The 23,761-nt window shown below is 41.9% G+C and overlaps 1 protein-coding gene across 1 annotated transcript in view; it reads left to right on the top strand.

Moving 5' to 3' along the window:
* LOC134338536 (sodium- and chloride-dependent GABA transporter 1-like) overlaps positions 1–23,761 on the top strand; it is a 92,949-nt gene that overhangs the window by 49,054 nt on the left and 20,134 nt on the right. The window contains exons 5-11 of the mRNA XM_063034431.1: positions 1,408–1,542; positions 4,229–4,332; positions 6,543–6,667; positions 8,480–8,592; positions 10,598–10,738; positions 12,870–12,969; positions 21,066–21,166. Of these exons, the coding sequence (XP_062890501.1) occupies positions 1,408–1,542; positions 4,229–4,332; positions 6,543–6,667; positions 8,480–8,592; positions 10,598–10,738; positions 12,870–12,969; positions 21,066–21,166 (819 nt within the window). The remainder of the gene's footprint in view (positions 1–1,407; positions 1,543–4,228; positions 4,333–6,542; positions 6,668–8,479; positions 8,593–10,597; positions 10,739–12,869; positions 12,970–21,065; positions 21,167–23,761) is intronic.

The raw sequence follows: 23,761 nt of genomic DNA, 5'->3' as shown, positions 1-23,761 counted from the left end.
CTATCATTCCACGTTTAATTTGACTACTGTGTGACCAGCAATTCTGTTTTATCTCCGTTATATAAACAAGGGCTTAAGTAGCGCAGAGGTAAATATTGTCAACGGGCCAGCCATTACTGTCTGATTTGGTGCAGCATCTTCTTGCAAACTGTCAGGACTGCAGTCTGTCATCGCTGTCAGACTTGAATGCCTCCAGGACAACGATGCAGTCAGGAGAGATCATTACCCATTCTACCCAACCGGCAAAGTGCTTTTCCCAAAAGCTCCCCTTGGGGGAGCGCTATCAGGCTATTAAAACAAAAACCTCACGCCCATCTGAAAAGGTAGTTAATCTGATCAAATATTCTAGGTGGCTCCCCCACCCTCCTTTATCAGTTACCTCAATCACTGCACTGTAAACACTTTAAACCACTCAGTGTAATGCTGTTTACACTGTATGGTATTTATACACATTTTATTCCATACCCATCCTTCTCACTTTATTTTTATATAATTATTTATTCTTTAGAATTGGAATGTTGCTGTTGTTGGCTGGCAGGGTGGAGATACGTCTCCACCAAAGGAGGTGTGAGGTGCTCCTTCCCTCTACTAGCCCGCAGGTCACCCTTGGGCAAGGTGTAGCACCTGCTTAGCCCCCCACCCCCACTCCGATTAGGATCGTGTGAAGCCGCGGGAGCAGGTGCTGGATTGTTGTATGAGCAGCTGGTGCAGATCACAAGTCCTGGTTATGTGACCACTGACGCAGGCAGACAATCTCTGAAGAGTATTGATAATGGCTGGGGTCACCTGTCTTGTAAAGACACTGCCCAGAAGAAGGCGATGGCAAACCACTTCTGTAGAAAACTTTGCCAAGAACAATCATGGTCCCAAGACTGTGATCACCCATGTACTGCGACACAGCACATAATGATAATGATGTTTTTTTGTTCCATGGTGCTTCAACACACCACAGCAGTACCTGTAATACCTGTAAATGTATATGACAAATAAAGCTGATCCTTGATCATTTATGTCAGAACTAAAAAATTAGGCTTTTCCTGAATAACAGTTCTTGGTGTCTGAGACTCCATTACAAATCATTACTATGAAGTTCACTGAGTGGGGAAATAAGCCACCCACTTGCACTCACTGAATGTGAAAAACTTCCTGCTTTCCAGGCAGAAAGTTGCGCATATTTTTACTCTTTGAATTCTACAGTCCCCAAATATTCTAGAATATTAAATGGCAAACCACTTCTGTAGAAAAATTTGCCAAAAACCACCATGGTCATGTGACCGTGATCGCCTATGTCATACGACACAGCACATGATGATGAATGTAAAAGGACATTAAGTGTTTTTATTATTTATGTAGGACCCTGTTGTGAATCAGGTTAGAACCAATCTATTCTATCCTCTATCTTCCTAGGTTGTGTATTTTACAGCCGTTTTTCCATACCTCATCTTAATGATTCTGCTGATCAACAACATCCAACTACCAGGAGCCAAGGATGGAATCCTCTTCTTCCTCAGACCCAACTGGAGCAAGCTACTAGAAGTCCAGGTACCTACCAGAGTGATTGCTGTGTTTTGATTTTGCCAGCACTGGAAAGTTCTGTAGTTGTCCACTAGGTTGCTGCCTCGACAGATTCTGCAGATGCCGGCATGTAAAAGATGCTGAAGGAACTCGGCAGGTCAGGCAGCTTCTGTGAAGTGGAATAAAGAGTTACCAAGAAGGGTCTTGACTTGAAATGTCAACTCTTTATTCCCCTCCATAGATACTGCCAGAATTGCAGAGTTCCTCCAACATTTTGTGCAGTTTGCTGCAGCTTTGTGATTACATTTGTCCATTCAAAAGACCTTGTGGCCCCAATTCAGATTATTCTCCGGTAGATTTTTGTTTTCAGAGTTGTGAGGAGGAAGGAAGTATATTGTATTTTAAAATGGCAGGACCAGGACTTTAGTAGAAGACCACCTTTCATATTTCATTTTTATATTTTCTTCTACAGAATGGGGCCATTCAGTCTGCCATGAATCTTTTATTGATTGATTGAGATACAGTGCACAACAGGTCCTTCTGGCCCTTCGAGCTGCACTGCTCAGTAACCCCCAATTTCTTTTTCTTTTTCAATCTTTTTATTAGTTTCAACATCATACACATTACAAAAAAGTACAGAGCAATTGGGATTGTATTAATTAATAATAATTATATTATAAAAGTATACAGTCAGGTAACACATAGTTAGTAAACCTCCCAAAATCTCACAAATTAACAATAAAATATATAAAGAGTATACATAAAATACAAAAATATTGTTTAAAAAAAACAGAAGAAAAAAATATACATCCCCTTTTTAAAAAAAAACTGATCTACCCAAACTAAAAGAAAACTAAGGAAAAGAAAAGGAAGGGCTATTATGATACCTCAGATAGAAACAATAGTGTCGCCACTTCTGCTCCTCTCCCAGTAACCCCCAAGTTAACCCTAACCTAATCACTGGACAATTTACAATGACCAATTAACCTACCGACCCGTAGGCCTTTGGACTGTGGGAGGAAGCTGGAGCACCTGGAGGAAAGCATGCAGTGACGGGGAGAACGTACAGACAGCGGTGGGGGATTGAACCTGGATCGTCTGTACTGTACAACGTTGTGCTGGCTGTGCTGCCCTGTCCTGTGCCAACTCACTGAGTAATCCCATCCTCTGTTTCCACTCTCTCTTTCATACTGAACCCTTGGGAATCATGTACAGTGGCCGAGTAACCTAGCAACTAGCACACTGTAGGCATTTAAAAGGAAACCAGAGAAGCGAAGGGAATGTAGTGGCCGCCAGAACATGCAAGCTGCGCACTGTAAGGATCCAACCTGGTTACCAGAGTTATGAGGGTCCTTGTCACCCTCTGGACTGTGGGTACCTTCCACACTGGAGAAGGAAAGTTGGATATAAAAGGCAAAAGATGTGAGAGAGAAGGAAAGGAAAACTGGTGCATGCACCTCATGTTGTTAGATAGGAGGGAAGTGAGCAGGATGATTTACAAGGCACATGAAACTAGGTTTACCTTCCTAACCAGAGGGTTATGTCAAGTGAAAACATGGGTTTTGGTAGTAAAAGAATTTGGGCTTAGAAATTTGGTGATGTGGCAGGGGTTTTGCATGAGGAGAGACTGGGTTGACCAGTTCAGCATGAACTTCAGTTTAGATCAAAGAGAGGCATCCCCTTATAGTTTATAAGATACTGCTAAGTTTTGACAAGATACAGGGAATATTCCCTATGGTTAAGAATGGGTTAGTTTTGATTTGGAATGAGATGTTAGTGTCAGGATAAGGACAACACGGGTAGTAACGTATGGGATTTCACACCACATCGGTCTGCACAAGGTGGTAACGTGTGGAATTTCACACCACATGTGACTGCAGAGGCTGTGGTGCTGAATAAATTAAAGCAGGAAGCAGATGAATGTCTTGTAAAGACATCAGGGAACAGGAGACAGAAACGAGATCAACCTTGATCATATTGAATGGCAGTGCATGCTCGAAGGGCTGATTTTTTTTCTTTGCCTGTTACGTGGCTGGCGTTTAAGGCAGCAATGAAGGTCCTCCATCTCTGGTGCTGTTCAGGGCTTCCTTCATCATGTCAGTATCTCGGTTTTCATTTTCATTACTGTCAGTCATGCAAGTCCCGGGTGGAGACTCAGGAATACCATCACACACAGATGTAGAAGGAGTCTTCATTGCTGTTTCCATAACAATTTTGTTTTACCAGTCAGGCTTTTTGGCCCTGAGCCAAACCCCTGAACCTGGAGGACCAGTGGACCACTCTTAGTCTGCCCTCTACCCTTTGACCTGTTTGCCATGGGTGACCATACCAAGAGCCAAAGCACAAAGCCCAAAGCCCAGACTCCAGCCAACATAGCTCTCCAGATCATGGAGGCATGCAAGCCTCCAAAAAGGTTCTTCACGACAAGGTCTGGACCTCCTGGACAAAAGGGCCAAATAGCCTATTCTTATTCCCTATGTTGACTTGGCAGATGCCAAAGCCTTCATGGAGAGGGAAAGAAAATTAATATCAGAATTTTAGCATCTGCAATATTTTTCCCATTATCACTGACTGATGCTAACGTACCACCACCTCTGTCCATAGAATCAGAAGCAGTTTTATGATCACTGATGTATGTTGTGAAATTTGTTTATATTTTATATACAGTATATTATTTGTATATCATTCTTAACTGTCTGCATTCTTGCCACAGGTATGGGTGAACGCTGCCGCACAGATTTTTAACTCGATCGGAATTGGGTTTGGCAGCATGGTATCTTTGGCCAGTTACAACAAGTTCGATAACAACATCCTCAAGTAAGAAACTGAACTTCTGATCAGTGCTTATATTAAAAATGGTAGCATTTGTATGTTAGGAACACCAGCAGAGTCAAATGTGATGAAAGAAGTTTCTTTGTGAGGGATTCACAAGTAATGAATCCCTGCTTGGGTAAAGTAGTCAGAACTTGCAGCCACTGAAGAAATTCTGTCCGCAGAGTTAAATATTTAAACAGTGAATGATATCAAAGTTCAAAGTATGTCTACATTACACAACCTTGAGATTTGTCTCCTTGCAGGCAGCCACAAGACAAAGAACCCCAAAAGAGCACATTTTTTTTTTAAAAAAACAGACTTTCAAACACCCAATGTACAGAGAGAAAAAAGAATGAATCATACAAACAATAAATGCAAGCAAATAGCGTTCTGAACTGAAGTCCACAAAGCAAGTCTGTCCACAGACCCGTAGTTCAGCACGGAGCGGATCAGTGAGATCCATCTCTCGTCTTGGGCCCCGACACCCTGACCTTTTCAATCTGGCCCGGCGCCTGAATCGTTCTGGTCCAAACATCAGGTTCAGTTGCTTCAATACGTTCTGGGGGCTGGACCCCACCCCTCGATTCAGCCCCTACCCACCCTGTCCAATTTGGCCCGTCACTGAAATCATCATCCAAACATTGGGTTCAAGAAATCAACGTGCAAATATGTAATGGATTGTGCATGCACAAGATAATTGAAAGGACACTTAATGAAGAAAAGAGACAGTGTTTGACATGGTGCGGGGGGGAACTGTAGTCTGCAGGTCACCTGGGTAGAAATGTGAGCAATTTAGTTCAATCCAAAGATGTATGAGAGCATCCATTTGAAGAGGTGCAACGGACAAGGGAATGAGTATACAATAACTTGGCAGAGATTCAGTTAGGACATAGACACAAGAGGTACTGCAGGTGCTGGAAATCTACAACAATACACACGATGTGCAGGTCAGGCAGCATCTGTGGATAGGAATATGGGATTAATGGATTTGTGGATGTCAGTGATTTAGACTGTGGTACTAATAGATTTGTGGCTAAATTTGCCGATGATACAAAGATAGGTGGAGGAGTGGGTAGTGTTGAGGAAACAGGGAGCCTGCAGAGAGACTTAGATAGTTTAGGGGAATGGACAAAGAAGTGGCAAATGAAATACAATGTTGGAAAGTGTATGGTCATGCACTTTGGTGGAAGAAATAAATGGGCAGACTATTACTTCGATGGGGAGAGGATTCAAAGTGCAGAGATGCAAAGGGACTTGGGAGTCCTCGTGCAGGATACCCTAAAGGTTAACTTCCAGGTTGAGTCGATGGTGAAGAAGGCGAATGCAATGTTGGCATTCATGTCTAGAGGTTTAGAATATAAGAGCAGGGATGTGACGTTGAGACTTTATAAGGTACTGGTGTGCTGTTTTGGGCTCCTTATTTGGAGAGGGTTTAGAGAAGATTCATGAGAATGATTCCAGGAATGAAAGGGTTACCGTGTGAGGAACATCTGGCAGCTCTTGGGCTGTATTCCCTGGGGTTCAGGAGAATGAGGGGGAGTCTCGTAGAAACATTCCGAATGCTAAAAGGCCTGAACAGATTAGATATGGCAAAATTATTTCCCATGGTAGGGGAGTCTAGGACAAGAGGGCACAACTTCAGGACTGAAGGACGCCCATTTAGAAGAGAGATGCGGAGAAATTACTTTAGCCAGAGGGTGGTAAATCTGTGGAATTTGTTGTCATGAGCAGCTGTGGAGGCCAAGTCATTGGGTGTATTTAAGGCAGAGATAGATAGGTTCTTGATTAGCCAGGGTGTGTCAAAGGGTATGGGGAGAAGACGGGAGTGGCGATGACTGGAAGAATTGGATCAGCCCATGATTGAATGGCAGAGCAGACTTGATGGGCCGAATGGCCTACTTCTCCTATATCTTGTGGTCTTATGGAATAAACAGCTGACATTTCAGGCCAAGACCCTTGATCAAGAGTTTGATCATGTGTATTTAATATTTCAATAATATTAGAATAACAACACATCAGAACATCCATAGGGAACTCATTTTCAGGGTGGTGTCTTGTGAGGACCTGTAAGAGTTGCCCAGTTCTGAATTGATACAACGCTGTGACTTTAATTGCCAGCTCTGCATATAACAACAGATGGGAAATTATTTTTGGTGGATGTTTCTCCTCATGCATGCATTACATGGCTGAACTTGGTTTTGTTCTCCTCCCAGGGACACAGTGGTCGTCGCAGTGATAAACTCACTGACAAGTATCTTTGCAGGATTAGTTATTTTCTCTGCCATTGGGTACATGAGCCACATTCACAAGCTGCCGGTTGAGAATATTGCCACTGACGGTGAGTCTGCAGATCACCCCTGGGTCTTGGATTGTTCATGCGGCTTTCTCTGCAGTAGAATAAGTCGCAGACTTCATCCACATTAACAAAGCTAAATAGATTTACTATATAGGCATTTGGGGGCCAAAGCCAACTTAATATTCCAGTCTACCCCATGTGAGAACTAACCTCCACGAGGCCCACAAACTTGTCATTTGGTTTGGTTGCTACGTGCCTGCAATGACACGGAGAGCGATGTTTACTGGAGTGGAGACTTTATGCTTTGGTTTCTGCCAGGGTCAGCCATGCCAAACCACTCATAGGGTAGACACCAGACCAAGAGTGGTCCACTGGTCTTTCAGGTTTGGGGGTTTATCTCGGGGTTCATCAGCAGCCCTGACTTGTCAAACAAAACTGTTACGGAAACAGCGATAAAGATTCCTTCTACATCTGAGCACGAGGGTTTTCCCGAGTCTCTAGCCAGGACTTCCACGGCCGACAACAGTGAAGGCCAACAGGAAGCTGCTGGCATTGTGAAGGAAGCCCTGAACACCGCCAAGACCAAGACCAAAATTGTTCCATTTACAACACCAGCAAGCCAGGAACACCTGAGACCAAAGACAACTGGGCACCATACCATGCGGGCAGAAATGAGGACCCTGAACCACACCTGGGGCTCAGAGAAGATAGCCAAGGACAGACAGAGATGGAGGGCCAACAGTATCAGTAAATTAGTAACTCAAGGCTTTGGAAGTGTACAAGGTGGGAGAAGATAGATGTGTATTTATTAAAAGTAACTATCACAGATCCCCTGTGATTCTTGACTATCGATTTTAAAAACTGAAATTCATAAAACAAATCTCTCACCATCATTATTTTGTGCCTTTCGTTTGACTTGGGCGATCATGATTCCACGACCATGATTGTTCTTGGCAAATTTTTCTACAGAAGTGGTTTGCCATTGCCGCCTTCTGGGCAGAGTCCTTACAAGACGGGTGGCCCCAGCCATTATCAATACTCTCCAGAGATTGTCTGCCTGGTGTCAGTGGTCGCACAACCAGGACCTGTGGTGTGCACCAGCTGCTCACACGACCATCCACCACTTGCTCCCGTGGCTTCACACGATCCTAATCGGAGTGGGGGTGGGGGTGGGGGCTGAGCAGGTGCTACACCTTGCCCAAGGGTGACCTGCAGGCTAGCGGAGGGAAGGAGCACCTCACACCTCCTTTGGTAGAGACGTATCTCCACCCCGCCACCTGCCAATATGTATCCCATAGTCTTTGAAAATGCAAAATGATTAAAAATCTGTCAGGTAATAAATGAGAGCTTTATGTAACTCCACTTAATTCTCCTGCCATGTCTGAAGGTCTTTTTGTTTTTAGAATGTTACTTTATCAGTAGTAACACTATGGTAGGATTTGACCACTTCACCAACAATATAGAGTCAGGAGGAGACAGCAGGGAGGAAAAGTGTGGGAGTTGGCATTTGAAAGTTTAGCTTTGTCACCTGACTCAGACTGTAGCTTTGCTGATACTTCACAGAACTGATGCAGGTACAGGACAGGTGAAAAACCAGGGTTAATTGGGGCCGATATTTGGCAATCAGGCCAAGGCAAAGGGAGTGTAAACCTTAAGGGAGGATCAGAAGGAAAATTCCATTTGCAGCTGATGAGAACTGGTAGGATTTTTAAACAAGCCTTCTTGGCCTCATGGTCACGCTAGTTGGGCAGAGAAATATAGTAGCTGTTACATCAATGCCAAAAGAGTTGGGAACGTTTGGGAGTGACTGTGGTGCAATGTTCTGTCTAATCCATGTCTTACTGTCTCCCGCAGGCCCGGGACTAGTGTTTGTTGTTTACCCAGAAGCGTTTGTAACGATGCCCATTGCCCCGATGTGGGCCACTCTCTTTTTCTTCATGCTTCTTTGCTTAGGAGTGGACAGCCAGGTGAGAAGCCAGAAGCAAGATGCAAAGATTCTTGATAAAGATTAGATTTATTTATCACATGTATCGTACTTCAAAGCGTACAGTGAAATGGGTGGTTTTGTGTCAATGACAAACACAGCCTGAGGATGAGCTGAGGGAAGCCCACGAGTGTCACCACACTTCCTGCTCCAACATAGCATGCCCACAGCTTTCTAACCCTAACCCTGTGGAAAGTGGGAGAAATCGGAGCACGCGGAGGAAATCCATGCAGTTCTACCACTCACCTACACACCAGGGGCAATTTCATCATCATCATTACAGTATAAGTGGTCTATACATGACTATGATTGTTCAAGGCAAATTCAAGAATCTAGAGCAATCTTGGTGAATCTAGAGCAGCATTTCTCAACTCTTTCCCCCCACCGATTCTGCCACAAGGGGCAATTTCATCATCGTCATTATGTGCCATGTCATATAACAAGGATGATCATGGTCTTTCCATGATCATTATTGTTCTTGGCAAAGTTTCCTACAGAAGTGGTTTGCCATCACCACCTTCTGGGCAGTGTCTACAAGACAGGTGACCCCCGGCCATGATCAATACTCTTCAGAGATTGTCTGCCTGGTGTCAGTAGTCGCATAACCAAGACTTGTGATGTGCACCAGCTGCTTATATGACCATCCACCACCTGCTCCCATGGTTTCACGTGACCCTGATCAGTGGTGGGGGGAGGGGGACTAGGCAGGGGCTACACCTTGCCCAAGGGTGACCTGCAGGCTAGCAGAGGGAAGGAGGTCCAAACACCTCCTTTGGTAAAGACGCACCTGGACCCCGCTGTCCAAAAGGGCAATTTACCGTGGCTAATGAACCAACCAGCCCGTACAACTTTGAGCTGTGGGAGGAAACCAGAAGGCCTGGAGGAAACATGGATTGTAGGGAGAGAATGAATACGCCACACAGACCAGACTGGAAGTCAAGATTGGACCCAGGATGCTGGAGTTGTGATGCAGTATCTGTGCATTACTGTTTGCCTTCCCCTTGCTGACGGTGGTCAGAAAACAATTACAGATTAATGAGTGCGGAATTCACTTTGGAACTTACTGTTCAACACTTTTCAATAAGCGTGCTGTTTAGTGGGGCAGGTGGCAGATACAGAGAGATGTCCTTCTAATGAACAATGTCTCTTTAGAGCAAAGATGAGGGGGAATTTCTTTAGCCAGAGGATGGTGGAATTCATTGCCACAGGTGGCTGTGGAAGCCAAGTCTATTTAAAGTGGAGGCTGAGAAGTTCTTGATTAGCAAAGGGGTCAGAGGTTAGAGGAGAATGGAGTTGAGAGGGTTAATAAATCAGCCATGATGGAATGGCCGAGCAGGCTGGATGGGCCGAATGTTTTAATTCTGCTCCTATATCTTATGGCTATGCCAGTTTAGGTCAGTAGCCTTTTGGCATGGACTGCCCTCTCTACCCCTGTTTGACGCAAGTCCATACGTCCATCTGCAGCAGACTCTCACTTCTGTGAGGGCTATGACAAAGCGCAATGTCCCAGTCCGACAGATGGACGTTGGAGCATCAACCGATTCTTTCCTGCCCGGAATCTAAGTATTTCAGTTTGTGCTCCACTCCACAGACCTGAGGATCAAACTCAGGCACCCAGTCTAGTGTACACATTTTACCACTGAAACTTTAAACCAAGAGATCCCACGAAGACAAGCTGGGACTGTCATTCCATGGTAACCAGGCCATTATTTTCTCCCAAGCAACTTTGATCAAAACAAAAGTGCCTGATTGTGCCATCTTGTTACCTATGGCCGTTTTCTGTATGTAAACCAGCAGAGACGTTTCCATTTACCAACACGTCCATGCTTCTGAACTGCAGAGTGCTCTCAGTATAACACAGGGATGCAGATGGTTCTGGTTTGTAGTTTTAATGCAAATTCTTCCTGCTGTAAACAGCTCTGCTGTGAATGTTTTTGAATCTGTGCATCTTCTTTGTGTTAATACACCTCTTTATTTTGTCCTCGTAGTTCGCCATGGTGGAGGTGATGGTGGTCAGTCTAATGGACAGCTGGGGGAAGGGTCTTCTCCGCTTCTTCCGACGTAAAGAAATGGTGGTTCTTGCTGTCTGTTTTGTAGCCTTTTTGCTTGGGATTCCCAATGTCACCCAGGTACTGTTCTTCCTTCAAAATTCAAAATTCATGAAGATTAAAGTGCCCATACTGTATGTCACCTTATACAATCCTGAGATTAATTTTCTTGCAGGCATACTCAATAAATCCATAATAGAATAATAGCCATAACAGAATCAATGAAATTTTGCACTAACTTGGGTGTTGAACCAGAGTGTAGGAGACAACAATCTGCAAATACAAAAAGAAAGAATAATAATAAATCAACAATTATTGTAACGAATATGAGATGAAGAGTCCTTGAAAGTGAGTTCACAAGTTGTGGAAATATTTCAGTGATAGGGCAGGCGAAGTTATTGCCTTTGGTTCAAGAGCCAATGATGGTTGAGGGGTAATAACTGTTCCTGAACCTGGTGGTGTGAGTCCTGAGGCTCCTGTAGCTTCTTCCTGATGGTTGAGGCATAATAATTGTCATTGCTATCAATAACGATCTTAAAATGGATTACTTAGTAAATGTGCAGGATAACTGCTGCGATTGGATGTTGTATGTGATCTTTATCCATATGTGTTTAGTGTAAACCAAGAATGTTGAAGATAGATGATAGTCATCCATCTGAAATATTACCCCTGTTTCTCTCTCCAGAGATGCTGCATGGCCTGCAGGGTATTTCCAGCATTCTGTTTTCATTTCAGATTTCCAGCATCTGCAACGTTATACTTTTTGACATTGGTACAATGTGCTGGTGAAGTGGACAAGATAACTTGCTAATAAATTAAGCGTTGCACTCATTATTTTTTTAAGAGTAATTCAGGTTGTCCCATTTTCCATCATCATCTGCAACAGAGTATTTTTCCTCTTTTATTTTGTAGCTGTGATTCTGCACAGTATAAATCCACTGGGCTGGGGCCAGGCAGCCAACCTCTCCTTCACACACATGGTGTTGTACATCATAGAACTGGGCCATTGGCCCTGCCAACTCCATGCCAGCACAGTATAAATCCATTGGGTTTGGCTGGCTGGGCAGCCAACATCTACTTCACATTCATGGAATTGTACAGCCTAGATACAGGCCATTCAGCCCACCATCTCCATGCCAGCCAATTTGTCCATCTATATCAATCCCATTTTCTTGCATTAGGCAAGGTGCAGAAGGGTATTGACCTATTCAACTGCCTTTTTAAACCTAGATATTGTATCTTATTTTAACATCACCTCTGGCTCCAGGTAACAACCTCCCTCTGTGTAAAAGGGAAAAAAAAAGTCTGTTTTTTGTCCTGAAGTGCATGGCCAACATTGGGCCTGAACCAGTCTTTAATTCACAATAAATTACTTGGTTGTGTACTATTCTTATATTATGTCCTCAGTCCTGCGTGTGTTTTCTGACACTGTCCTGCTACCTCATGTAGCTCTACCCCAGCTACAATGCTGGAATTCACAAATGGTGCAGGGAACAGCTGTGCAGTGATCCATACCCAGCTGACCAGACTGAAAACTGAAACTACCAAATACAGCAGATCCATTCGATTCCGAGCTTCTCTTATTTTGCTTTTAGAATGTAGTAGCCTTGAGATTGCTGAAACGTGTGTTAAACTTTGCCTTTGTACAACAAAACAGATCAGTAGCGTTTAGCTTAACACTATTACCACACCAGTGACTCTGGTTCAATCCCACGTTTGTACGTTCTCCCCTTGACTGCGTGGCTTTGCTCCAGATACTTCAGGTCCTTTCACGTTCTAAAGGCGTACAGGGTAAAAATTCAAAAGTTCAACGTAATTTTATTATCAGAGTACACATATGTCACCCCATAAAACCCTGAGATTAATTTTCCTGTGGGCATACTCAGCAAATCTATAGAATAGTAACTATAACAGGATCAACAAAAGATCAACCAGCAGAAGACAACAAACTGTGCGAATGTAAATAAATAACAAAAAATAATGAGAACATGAGATAATGAGATAAAGAGTCCTTAAAGTGAGATAATTGGTTGGGGAAACATTTCAATGGTGGGCAAGTGGGTGTAGTTATCCCCTGTTGTTCAAGAGCCTGATGGTTGAGGGGTAGTAACTGTTATTGGGTTAATTGGTTAATTGGGTGGTACGGGCTTCTTACTGTGCTGTATCTCTAAGTAAAAAGATTAACTCTTTTTTTGTGTGTTTTATTTTAAAGGGTGGAATTTATTTCTTCCAACTAATGGATCACTACACAGCCGTTGTGTCCCTCATGTTTTTGGCGTTTTTCGAAGTCGTCGCCATCTGTTGGCTTTATGGTACAGTCTTCATTTTACCTTCTTGACACCGATAAGCCTTTGGCGTGCTCTGCCCTTTCTTGCTTTAATTTGTCCAGCTCTTGCCCTCAGCTTCAACCAGTTTCACAGTCTAGCTCCACTGTTTCTTCTTTCTGCCTCGAGCTCTTCACACTAGCACAGACAAGCTAAAGGACTGTCCTAGCATAAAGGAGGAAGATGAATTGCGAACAAGCCTTCTTAATTAACCTTAAGCCAGCAATGTATTCTTCTACCAAACATTAGAATTCTCTTTTCTTTTTAAATTTTTTATTGAATAAGTATACAAAAAGGTAAGCCATATAGACACTAATACACTGTTAGAATATAATAAAATTACAGAAGATATTAATGCAAAAAAAATACTACAAACAATGTAATTTAAACATAACATACCAAGATAACATAATAGTATACTAATTTTATATATATATCAATAGAGAAAAGGAAAAAAACCCCACCGTGCAACTAACTAAAAGCAAAGCAAAGCAATGGGCTAACTAGAAACCAAACAGAGTTAAACTTAAAATCACGTCCTCAATCCCGACCTCCATTAAAATCAGTAAAAAAAAAACAAGAAGGATATATATTACATTAAATGAAAATATTGAATAAAAGATCTCCAAGTCTGTTCAAATTTAAATGAGGAATCATAAAGATTGCTTCTAATTTTCTCCAGATTCAAGCATAATATCGTCTGAGAGAACCAAAAAAAGGTAGTTGGAGCATTAAGCCTTTCCAATGTTGTAAGATACATCTTTTCGCCATTAAAGTAAGAAATGCAATCATTCTATGGGCTGAAGGGGAAAGATTACTGGAAATTTTAGGTAGTCCAAAGATAACAGTAATAGGGTGAGGAGAGATATCTATATTCAATACCTTGGAGATAATATTAAAAATGTCTCTCCAAAAAGTTTCCAAAGTAGGGCAAGACCAAAACATATGAGTTAAAGAGGCTATCTGCCCCAGACATCTATCACAAAAAGGATTAATATGAGAATAAAAGTGCGCTAACTTATCTTTGGACATATGAGCTCTATGAACAACTTTAAATTGAATTAGGGAATGTTTAGCACACATAGAGGATGTATTGACTAATTGTAAAATCTGCCCCCAGTCATCCACGGAAATGGTAAACCCCAATTCCTGTTCCCAATCTACCCTAATCTTATCAAATGGAGCTTTCCTAAGTTTCATAATAATATTATAAATCATAGCCGATGCACCTTTCTGACATGGATTAAGGTTGATTATAGTATCTAAAATGTATGTAGGAGGAAGCATTGGAAAGGAAGAAAGTATAGTACTTAGGAAATTTCTAACTTGTAGATATCTAAAAAAATGTATTCTTGATAAGTTATATTTATTAGATAATTGTTCAAAAGACATAAGGGAACCATCTAGAAATAAATCCAAAAACCGTGAAATACCCTTAGTCTTCCAAATTTGAAAAGCACGATCCGTAAAGGAGGGAGGAAAAAATATGTTACCTAAAATAGGAATCGCTAACCCAAATTGATTAAGATCAAAAAATTTTCTGAATTGAAACCAAATACGTAAGGTATATTTAACTATCGGGTTAGACACCTGTTTAAGGTGTTTCAAATCAAAAGGAAGAGAGGAACCTAAAATAGAACCAAGTGTAAAACCCTGAACAGATTGTAATTCCAATGCTACCCATTTAGGAGTGGATAGTATATTCTGGTCAAGTAACCAGAATTTCATATGTTGAATATTAATTGCCCAATAATAAAATCTAAAGTTAGGTAATGCTAAGCCTCCATCTCTCGTAGCTTTCTGTAAATGTATTTTACCCAGTCTCGGGTTTTTGTTCTGCCGAATAAATGAAGAAATTTTAGAGTCAACTTTGTCAAAAAAAGATTTTGGAACAAAGATTGGTAACGCCTGAAATATATATAAAAATTTTGGCAAAAAAAAACATCTTAACTGCATTAATACGACCAATCAAAGTTAAATATAAAGGAAACCATTTAGATGAAAGTTGAATAATATGGTCTGTTAATGGTAAAAAGTTGGTCTTAAATAAATGTTTGTATTTACAAGTAATTTTAATCCCAAGATATGAAAAATAATTATTAATCAATTTAAATGGAAATTTATAATATAAGGGAAGTTGTTTATTAATCGGAAAGAGTTCACTCTTACTAAGATTTAATTTATAACCTAAAAAAAGACCAAATTGTGCTAATAGCTGTAAAACAGCCAGGATGGATTTCTGAGGATTGGAAATATATAAAAGTAAATCATCAGCATAGAGTGATAATTTATGGGACTTTAAGCCCCGAGTTATCCCAGTAATATTTGGAGATTCTCGAATGGCAATTGCAAGAGGTTCTAATGCAATATCAAATAATAAGGGACTAAGAGGACAACCTTGTCGAGTACCTCGAAAAAGAGGGAAAAAAGGTGAACTTAAAGAGTTAGTACGGACCGAGGCCACAGGAGAATGATATAACAGTTTAATCCAGGATATAAATTTCAAGCTAAAATTAAACATTTCAAGCACCTTAAATAAATAAGGCCATTCTACTCTATCAAAAGCTTTCTCAGCATCTAAAGAGATAACACACTCAGGAACATTTTGTGATGGAGTATAAACAATATTTAACAGTGTGCGAATATTATAAAAAGAGTAACGACCTTTAATAAAACCCGTTTGGTCTTCCGAAATAATAGAAGGAAGTACTTTTTCTAACCTATTTGCTAATAACTTAGAAAAAACTTTAGAATCAACATTTAATAAAGATATTGGTCTATAAGATGCACATTGAGCAGGATCTTTATCCTTCTTTAATATTAGAGAAATTGACGCTCTATTGAAAGATTCAGGAAGTTTACCAAGTTTCAATGAAGCCTCAAAAACCCTACAGAGCCAAGGGATTAACGAAGGAGCAAAACATTTATAAAATTCTACGGTAAACCCATCAGGGCCAGGAGCTTTCCCCAAATTCATAGAGAAAATAACATTCTTAATCTCATCCATGGTAATGGGAGTATCTAACATAGAAGACATATCCTGTGAAATCTCAGGGAAGTCTAAATTATCTAAAAAATCATTCATATATTTAGAATCTCGAGGAGACTCTGATTGATATAAGGAAGAGTAAAAACCACAGAAGGTTTGATTAATCCCCACATGATCAAGTATCAGTCGATCATTTTGGTCATAAATCTGATTAATTTGAGATTTAGCATAATTAGACTTCAATTGATTAGCCAACAGTTTGCCAATTTTGTCACTGTGACGAGAGTCAATAAAGAAATAATCAATTCTTGAATAGGAATGATGAACATGTGGGGAAAAAAAAGAAAAATCTTTTTCCTGAGGATGCAAAAAAACGCCAAATGTCCGTCGACCCAGAATCAGAAAGGAATGAATTAATCAAAGTTGCAGATTTATTAGGTAAGGTCCGTAAAGGAGCCGAACGGTCCAAAGCTGGAGACAAACAGGTATTAAGATCTCCACCCCAGATCAATGAAAACTCATTCAAATTCGGAAACTGATTAAATAATGATTTATAAAATTCCGGACAGTCCATATTAGGAGCATAAACATTAACCAAAACTACTTTTTTATTAAATAGTAAACCACTAACCAATAGAAATCTACCATTCGGATCAGAAATAATATCATGTTGTATAAAAGTAACTGAGGAGTCTATAAAAATAGAGACGCCTCGAATCTTAGCATTGGAGTTCGAATGAAACTGTTGTCCCTTCCAGAATTTAAAAAAACGTAGTCTGTCCCCCCTCCGCACATGGGTCTCTTGTAAAAATAAAATTTGTGCTTTAAGTCTCCGGAACACTTTAAAAACTTTTTTCCTTTTAATAGGATGATTAAGACCATTAGTATTCCAGGAGACAAAATTAATAATAGACACCATAAACCCTAAAGTCAACCCGCAACAAGGAGGATTGATGATAGGCTCGACCCACGAACCCGGAAAGGGAACAGAACATACAAGAGATACCGGGAAGAAGAACGCAACCAATACTTCAATAATATATATAGCCCAAGAAGAAAGAAACTAAAACGTGAAGCCCCTCCCACCACCCACCACCCCCCACCCCATGACCCCACGGCTAAATCTAACGCAGACCAGCCCAAAAGAAGCAAGCACTAAAACTAACCCCATGACTTCCGGTATACGCTCCCTAAAAAAAAGTGTAAATATAAAAAAGATCAGCTGATTATAAAACAGTAAAAGAATAAAAAAAAGATAACTCAATTAAAATAAACACATAACAGAATAAAAGCCAGAAAATATAAAAAAAACCGCAATAAACCCCAGACCCATGAGTAAACAAAGCAACAAAAAAAAAATGAGATTATTAACATAAACTAGTTATATAAACCTACAAAACACAATAGATTTTTAAAAAACTACAAAATTTAAGGCCACAAAGGAAATACGTAAAATGACGATAAGGAAGTAACCACCCAGAATCCCCTGGGAAAAAGAAAGAAATGACGCAGTTAAAAAGAAAGTTTAGCGACCATATTAAGTAATCAAAAATAAACTTTTCTGCCCAAATAGGGCAAAAAAAAAATAAGACCGACAAATTCACAGCCTCCGATCAACGGAGATAGAATATTACGATTAAGATGTTGAAGGTGAAAATTGATCCAGATAACTCTGGGCATCCGAAGGAGATTCAAAAAAACGGAGGGGTCCATCCAACGTACGAATTCTTAAACGTGCAGGGTAAAGCAGCGCTGGTTTTAAATCCATCTTGTAGAGTTCCGACATCACAGATCTGTAACGAACCCGTTGATCCCGGATTGGTTTACTGAAATCCTCCACGAATCGGAACTTAAGATCCAGAAAATCAATGAAACCTTTAGATCGAACGAAACGAAACAGTTTCTCCTTGTCTTGAAAGTAATGAAAACGTAAAATGACATGTCTAGGTTTATCTGACCTAGACGAGTATGATGGAACTCTATGGACACGATCCAATAACGGTGGTTGGTCAGGAAATACAGTAGGAAATGCATCTTTTAAAAGTTGAGAAAAATACTTCATAGGGTTATCGGATTCAACAGCTTCATGCACCCCAATCATTCGAAGATTCTAAGTCAGAGTTTTTAAAGGTCAGAAAGTCGAGTTTCTTCTTCATTACATTAATTGTTTCTTCGATTTTCTCCATCTTGAGCTCACTTTGTTGCGTGGATTTTTGAAGATCAGATATAGCCAACCGATGTTCCGTAATAGATATTTTTATCTTCTCAATTGGATCGGCAATTTTCTGGAGACTAGTTGAAATTTCCTCCCAAATTAGCTCCGATATAGCTTTCAAAGTCACCGGTGGTTCAGTCGGAGGGAAATCAGTACCTTTCGGTTTAACCGGAGGTTTGCCATCCTTCCCGTTTTTTCCATTCTTAGACATAGCAGACCTTAAACGCATCCAATTATCGGAGAGCCCAATTTATTTCAAAGTATTGTAAAAGTTGATGCCTTAATGGTTAATTAAAATATAGCTGATCATAAGAAAAAAACTCAGAGGTAATGGAGCGAGTCAAGAACGTGACTTCACTCCATGAGCGCTACTGGAAGTCCCCCCATTAGAATTCTCAAGTGTATTCTAGCATTGCCCGGCCCCGCACTAATCCCATCCCACTAACGTGGCATGTACTGGACTCCAGGTATAATCTTTACACCATCTTCATTCCAAGAGAAGAGCACAATGGTGTTATGGTGAATAGAAACTGTGATAAGATTTAATATGGGTTCAGACAGTTGAAGTTTGGATAGCAAGGGATGTACATGACATTGTGGGCTGAAGGGCCTTTCCTGTACTGTACTGTACTGTTCAAAGGTTCATGTAATATCAGAGAATGTATACAACCTGAAATTCGTAACCTTCACAGACATCCATGAAGCCTCATAGAATGAATGGTAGAAACATCGAAGCCCCAAACCACCCCCCCACCCTTTGCAGAAACAGCAGTAAAAGCATTGACCCACCACCCCCCACCATGCAAACAACAGCAGAAGCCTCCCAAGGAGACCTTGATCCAGAATCCATCAAAACTATGGTCCATAACCCATAAAAGAATTTGTCCATGAATTCCTTTATGACCTTGTCCCACCAACCTATGTGTGAAGATCCAACAGTCCTACACGCCAGATGATACCATGCACCTTGCTAACAATTGCCTCTTGTGCCGAAGAGTTTAGTTGGACACTGAAGTGCAGAGCCAGTCGTGTGTGCTGTCTTGTTGACTTTCTGATGCAGTATTACATTATGGAGCTGCCTACTTCCTGAGGTAGATCTAAAACAGGAGTCCCCAGTACTATTGGTACTGTTTTTTAAAAAAAAAAGAATTGATTGTGTTCTCCCTGTTCTTTTTGGCTAGCATTCATTGATTCATAGATTTCATTCCTCCAAGAGCACCATAACCTTGTCATGGTTTGGAGGCTTGCGTGCGTCAATGACCCGGAGAGCTATGGAGTCAGGGTTTTACACTTGGGTAGGGTCACCCATGCCAAACAGGTCAAACGATAGAGGTCTACCAGTCCTCCAGGTTCAGGGGTTCAGCTCAGGGCTAGCAACCCTGACTGGTAAAACAAAACTGTTACAGAAACAGCAATGACGAATCCTTCTACATCTGAGTGTGACGGTATTCCTGAGTCTCCACCCGGGACTTGCAGGACTGACAGCAGTGAAAACCAAGAGGAAGCCACTGGCTTGATGAAAGAAGCCTTGAACACTGTCAGAGATGGAGACCTTCATTGCTGCCAGTGGCGTAACAGGCAGTAATAGATTTCAATGATGCAGTTTATCTGGCCAGCAGAGTACAATCCCTTCGGCCCATGATGTGCTAACCTCCAAGATCAATCCAACATAGCCCTCTATTTTTCTGTCATCCGTGTGTCTGTTTTAAATGCTCCTAATGTATCTGCCTCTACCTTTGGCACTGCGTTCCATATAGTTACCATTCTCTGGGGGGGGGGGACACCTACCTCTAACATCCCCCCACCATACTTTCCTCCAATCACTTTAAAAGTATATCTTGTCTAGAGAGCCTGTGTGCTGTTTGGCTATCAGAATTCCTAGATTCCAGGAGCATCTGTACGTCCAAAGGAATTGATTTTCAAAACTAGTGAAGGAGGGTAAAGTGAGAGTGAGGAGGCTGTTTACTCCTCAGTCCGTTACTCCCAATCCTGGTGTCACAGGGCCACGGTAGTGTAGTGGTTGGCACGAAACTGTGACAGCTCAAGGTGTTCTGGAGTCCTGGCGGCGTCCTATACATCCCCCTCATGAATTACGTGAGTTTCCCCTGGTGCTCAGGTTTCCCCCCACAGTCCACAAACATACAGAGTTATTGTAAGTTGTCCCACGATGAGGTTAGGGTGAATCAGTTGGGCGGGAGCTGTTGGGGCCGGCAGGAGGTACTCTGCGTTGTATCTCAATCATTAAATAAATAAATGTTTATTAAGTGCTTCCATCCAGCCAGTCATCGTTCTATGGGAATGGGGTGGAGAATTGTTTATGCGGTGAAATCAGAAGCAAGGTAAAATCCGCAGATTCTGGAAATCCAAACAACATGCTCAAAATGCTGGAGTAACTCAGCAGGCCAGGCAGCATCTATAGAGGAAAAAAATGTACAGTTGAGAAAGGTCTCGGTCCGATACGTCAGATGTGCGCTTTTCCATAGATGCTGCCTGGCCTGCTGAGTTCCTCTAGCATTTTGTGCGTGTTGCTTATGTACGGGGTGGTTTGTTTTGTTGTTTGTTTGCTCTGTTCCGTGTTGTTCTGCCAAGCATCGTGGGCACGCTATGCTGGCGCCGGAATACGTGGTGATGCTTGCGGGCTGCCGCCAGCACATCCTTGGGCGTGTTGTTCGTTGAGGCAAATGACGCATTTCACTGAAGCGGATGCGATACATAGGAATCTTGAGTTAATGGCTGACGAGGCGACTCTGCTCTTTATAATGAATTTGTATCATAATTATGTGATCTACAAACCCTCTTTAAAACAAGACAGTATTCATAAGCCCCCGTCTGTTTACGGTGCCGCACCCTCACTGGTTTGTCTGCTTGGTCCTGTTGCAGGTGTCCAGAGATTATCTGCCAACTACAAGGAGATGCTTGGGACTCCTCTAAACTTCTTTTTCAAGCTGTGCTGGCGGGTTGTTTCACCACTACTTGTCACAGTGAGTAATTGGTTTTTTAATAACTTCCTTGCCCGTAGGAGAAAGGAAAATTCAGGGAGGCAGGGGTCACAGTGAAATTGGCCCCCTATCCTCTCCCCAGCTCCCAAGGGATTGACTTTAACTTTTGGTGAATGCAAGAGGTATGAAGGGCTGATCGCTGAAGCCCATCGGAGCAGATGCGGACATTGCAAGGCTTGGCTTTGGATTCAGGCCTCCCACACACACTGGAAGCTTGCTGTAGTTTACGGCTTCCAAACCAGCACAAGACTGGGAAACTCTCCAGCCAAGCCCACCATCAGTTGTTTAGCCCCACTGAAGTGAATTGGCAAGTAGACCCCACTAACTTTTCTGCAGGTGGGAGAGAGTGCTTGTTTCTCCTGCCTCAGTATGCTGGGCATCATCAGTGGCGTCCCTGTCCCTGTCCCTGCTGGTTAGAAGTGGGGGAGGACGTGCCCAGCTGTCTGCTGAAACTGCAGCTCTGATCCTGTCACTGCAGTGAGAATACGAAAACACCATGCACTCACCAGAGTGGCTCGGTGGAGATACGTCTCTACCAATGGAGGGGTAAGGTGCTCCTTTCCTCCATCAGCCTACAGGTCACCCTTGGGCAAGGTGTAGCACCTGCTTAGCTCCCCCCATCCCCCCAATCAGGGTCACGTGAGGCCAAGGTTGTATGAGCAGCTGGTGTATATCACAAGTCCTGGTGTATCGCAGCCACTAACACCAGGCAGACAATCTCTGAAGAGTATTGATAATGGCTAGGGTCACCCATCTTGTAAAGACACTGCTCAGAAGAAGACAATGGCAAACCACTTCTGTAGAAAAATTTGCTAAGATCGGTCATGGTCATGAAAAGACCATGATTGCCCATGTCATACAACATGGCACATGATGACTGATCTCACTAGAAGCACTTATAAAGAAGCAGCAGTTTATTTCGAGGATCTGCTGAATAGAAACCCCGGTGAATCTGGTTTAACATTTATGCAAAAATATCCTGCGCCATGGCTTGTGCTAGGAACCCATGCATGATCCCAACCCCTTGTTGGAGCCTTGTTCTGGCCGTACTCGGGATTTCTACCTCTGGCTGCATTGTGGGCCCTTAGCTCATGTTGCATATTCCCACCGCTGCCTGTAAGGAGTTTGTGTGTTCTCCCCGTAACAATGTGGGTTTCCTCTGGGTTCTTCAGCTTCCTCCCACTGTCCAAAGACTCACCGGTTGGTAGGTTAATTGGTCATTGTAAATTGTCCCATGTTTAGGTTAAATCTTGGTGGTTGCTGGGCAGTGTGGCTCACGGGGCCAGAACACCTATTCTGTGTTGTATCTCAATCAATCGATCAATCAATAGATTGAATGACAGATCGATAGGATGATCATTTGGGAAACAAGCAGAAAGTCAGTTGGATGACAGATTTTCTCTTCAGTGAAAGCCAAGCGGTTGAAAAATACTGAACTCAGTTCGTTCCTCAATCATGTGATTAATTTGTAGAGACATTATCAGAATCAGATTTATTATCACTGATGAATGCAATAAAATTTGTTTTGAAGTAGCAATACAGTGCAATACATAAATTACTGTAAGTTACAATAAAATATATTTAAAATGGAGCAAAAAGAAAGCAAAATAGTGGGGTAGTGTTGATGGGCCATTCAGAAATCTGATGGTAGAGGGGAAGAAGCTGTGACTGAAACATTGAGTGTGCACATTCAGGCCCCTGTACTTCCTCCCTGGTGGCAGTAATCTTGGAAGGTGATGAATGCCACCTCCTTGAGGCACCTACTTCCGAAGATGTCCTCCGGTGGTGGTGAAGCTAGTGCCCATGATGGACCTGGCTGAGTTTGGAACCTCTACACTAGGTGCTGATGCAACCAGTCGGAATGCTCCCCACAGAAGATCTGTTGAAATTTGCAAGCGTCTCTCGTGACATACCAAATCTCCTCAGACTACAAATGAAGCATAGCCATTGTTGTGCCGCCTTTGTGATCGCTTCAACATGTTAGGCCCAGGATAAGTCCTTTTAAGATGCTGGCATCCAGGGACTTAAAGCTGCTCACCCTTCTCACTGCTGACTCCTCGATGAGGACTGTTGTGTGTTCTCCCTCTTGCTCTTCATAAAGTCCAGAATTAATTTGTTGTTCTTCCTGACACTGAGTGCACTTTGTGAATATAACCGTAGAATCAGTTCTTTCTTTTTCAATCTTTTTTATTGAGTTTCAAATTGATAAACATAATGATAATGATACAAAGATCGGACTTATATTAACAATTAATGTATACAGACACAGACTCTGAGTAACATATTTAATTTAAGCCTCCCAATCTCTTAATAACTGAACATGAAAAAGATTCAAAAAAATGTTTTTACCCCCTACACTTCAAAAAAACAAAACAAAACAAAAACTGGGCTGTCATATTTCATCAGTTAAGATCATTATCTGTCATTAACTCTGCTCCTCTATACACAAACAAAAAGTTACTAAAAAGGATTCAGAAAAGGTCAACTTACATCATAAGGTTGACTAAGAAGTTTGAATAAATGGCCTCCAGGTTTCTTCAAATTTAACCGAAGGATCAGTGGTGCCACTCCTAGTTT

Source organism: Mobula hypostoma, chromosome 27, assembly GCF_963921235.1.
Source record: "Mobula hypostoma chromosome 27, sMobHyp1.1, whole genome shotgun sequence".
Lineage (NCBI taxonomy): Eukaryota > Metazoa > Chordata > Chondrichthyes > Myliobatiformes > Myliobatidae > Mobula > Mobula hypostoma.
The sequence above is the reverse complement of the archived record's forward strand: the minus strand, read 5'-3'. Positions and strand labels throughout refer to the sequence as shown.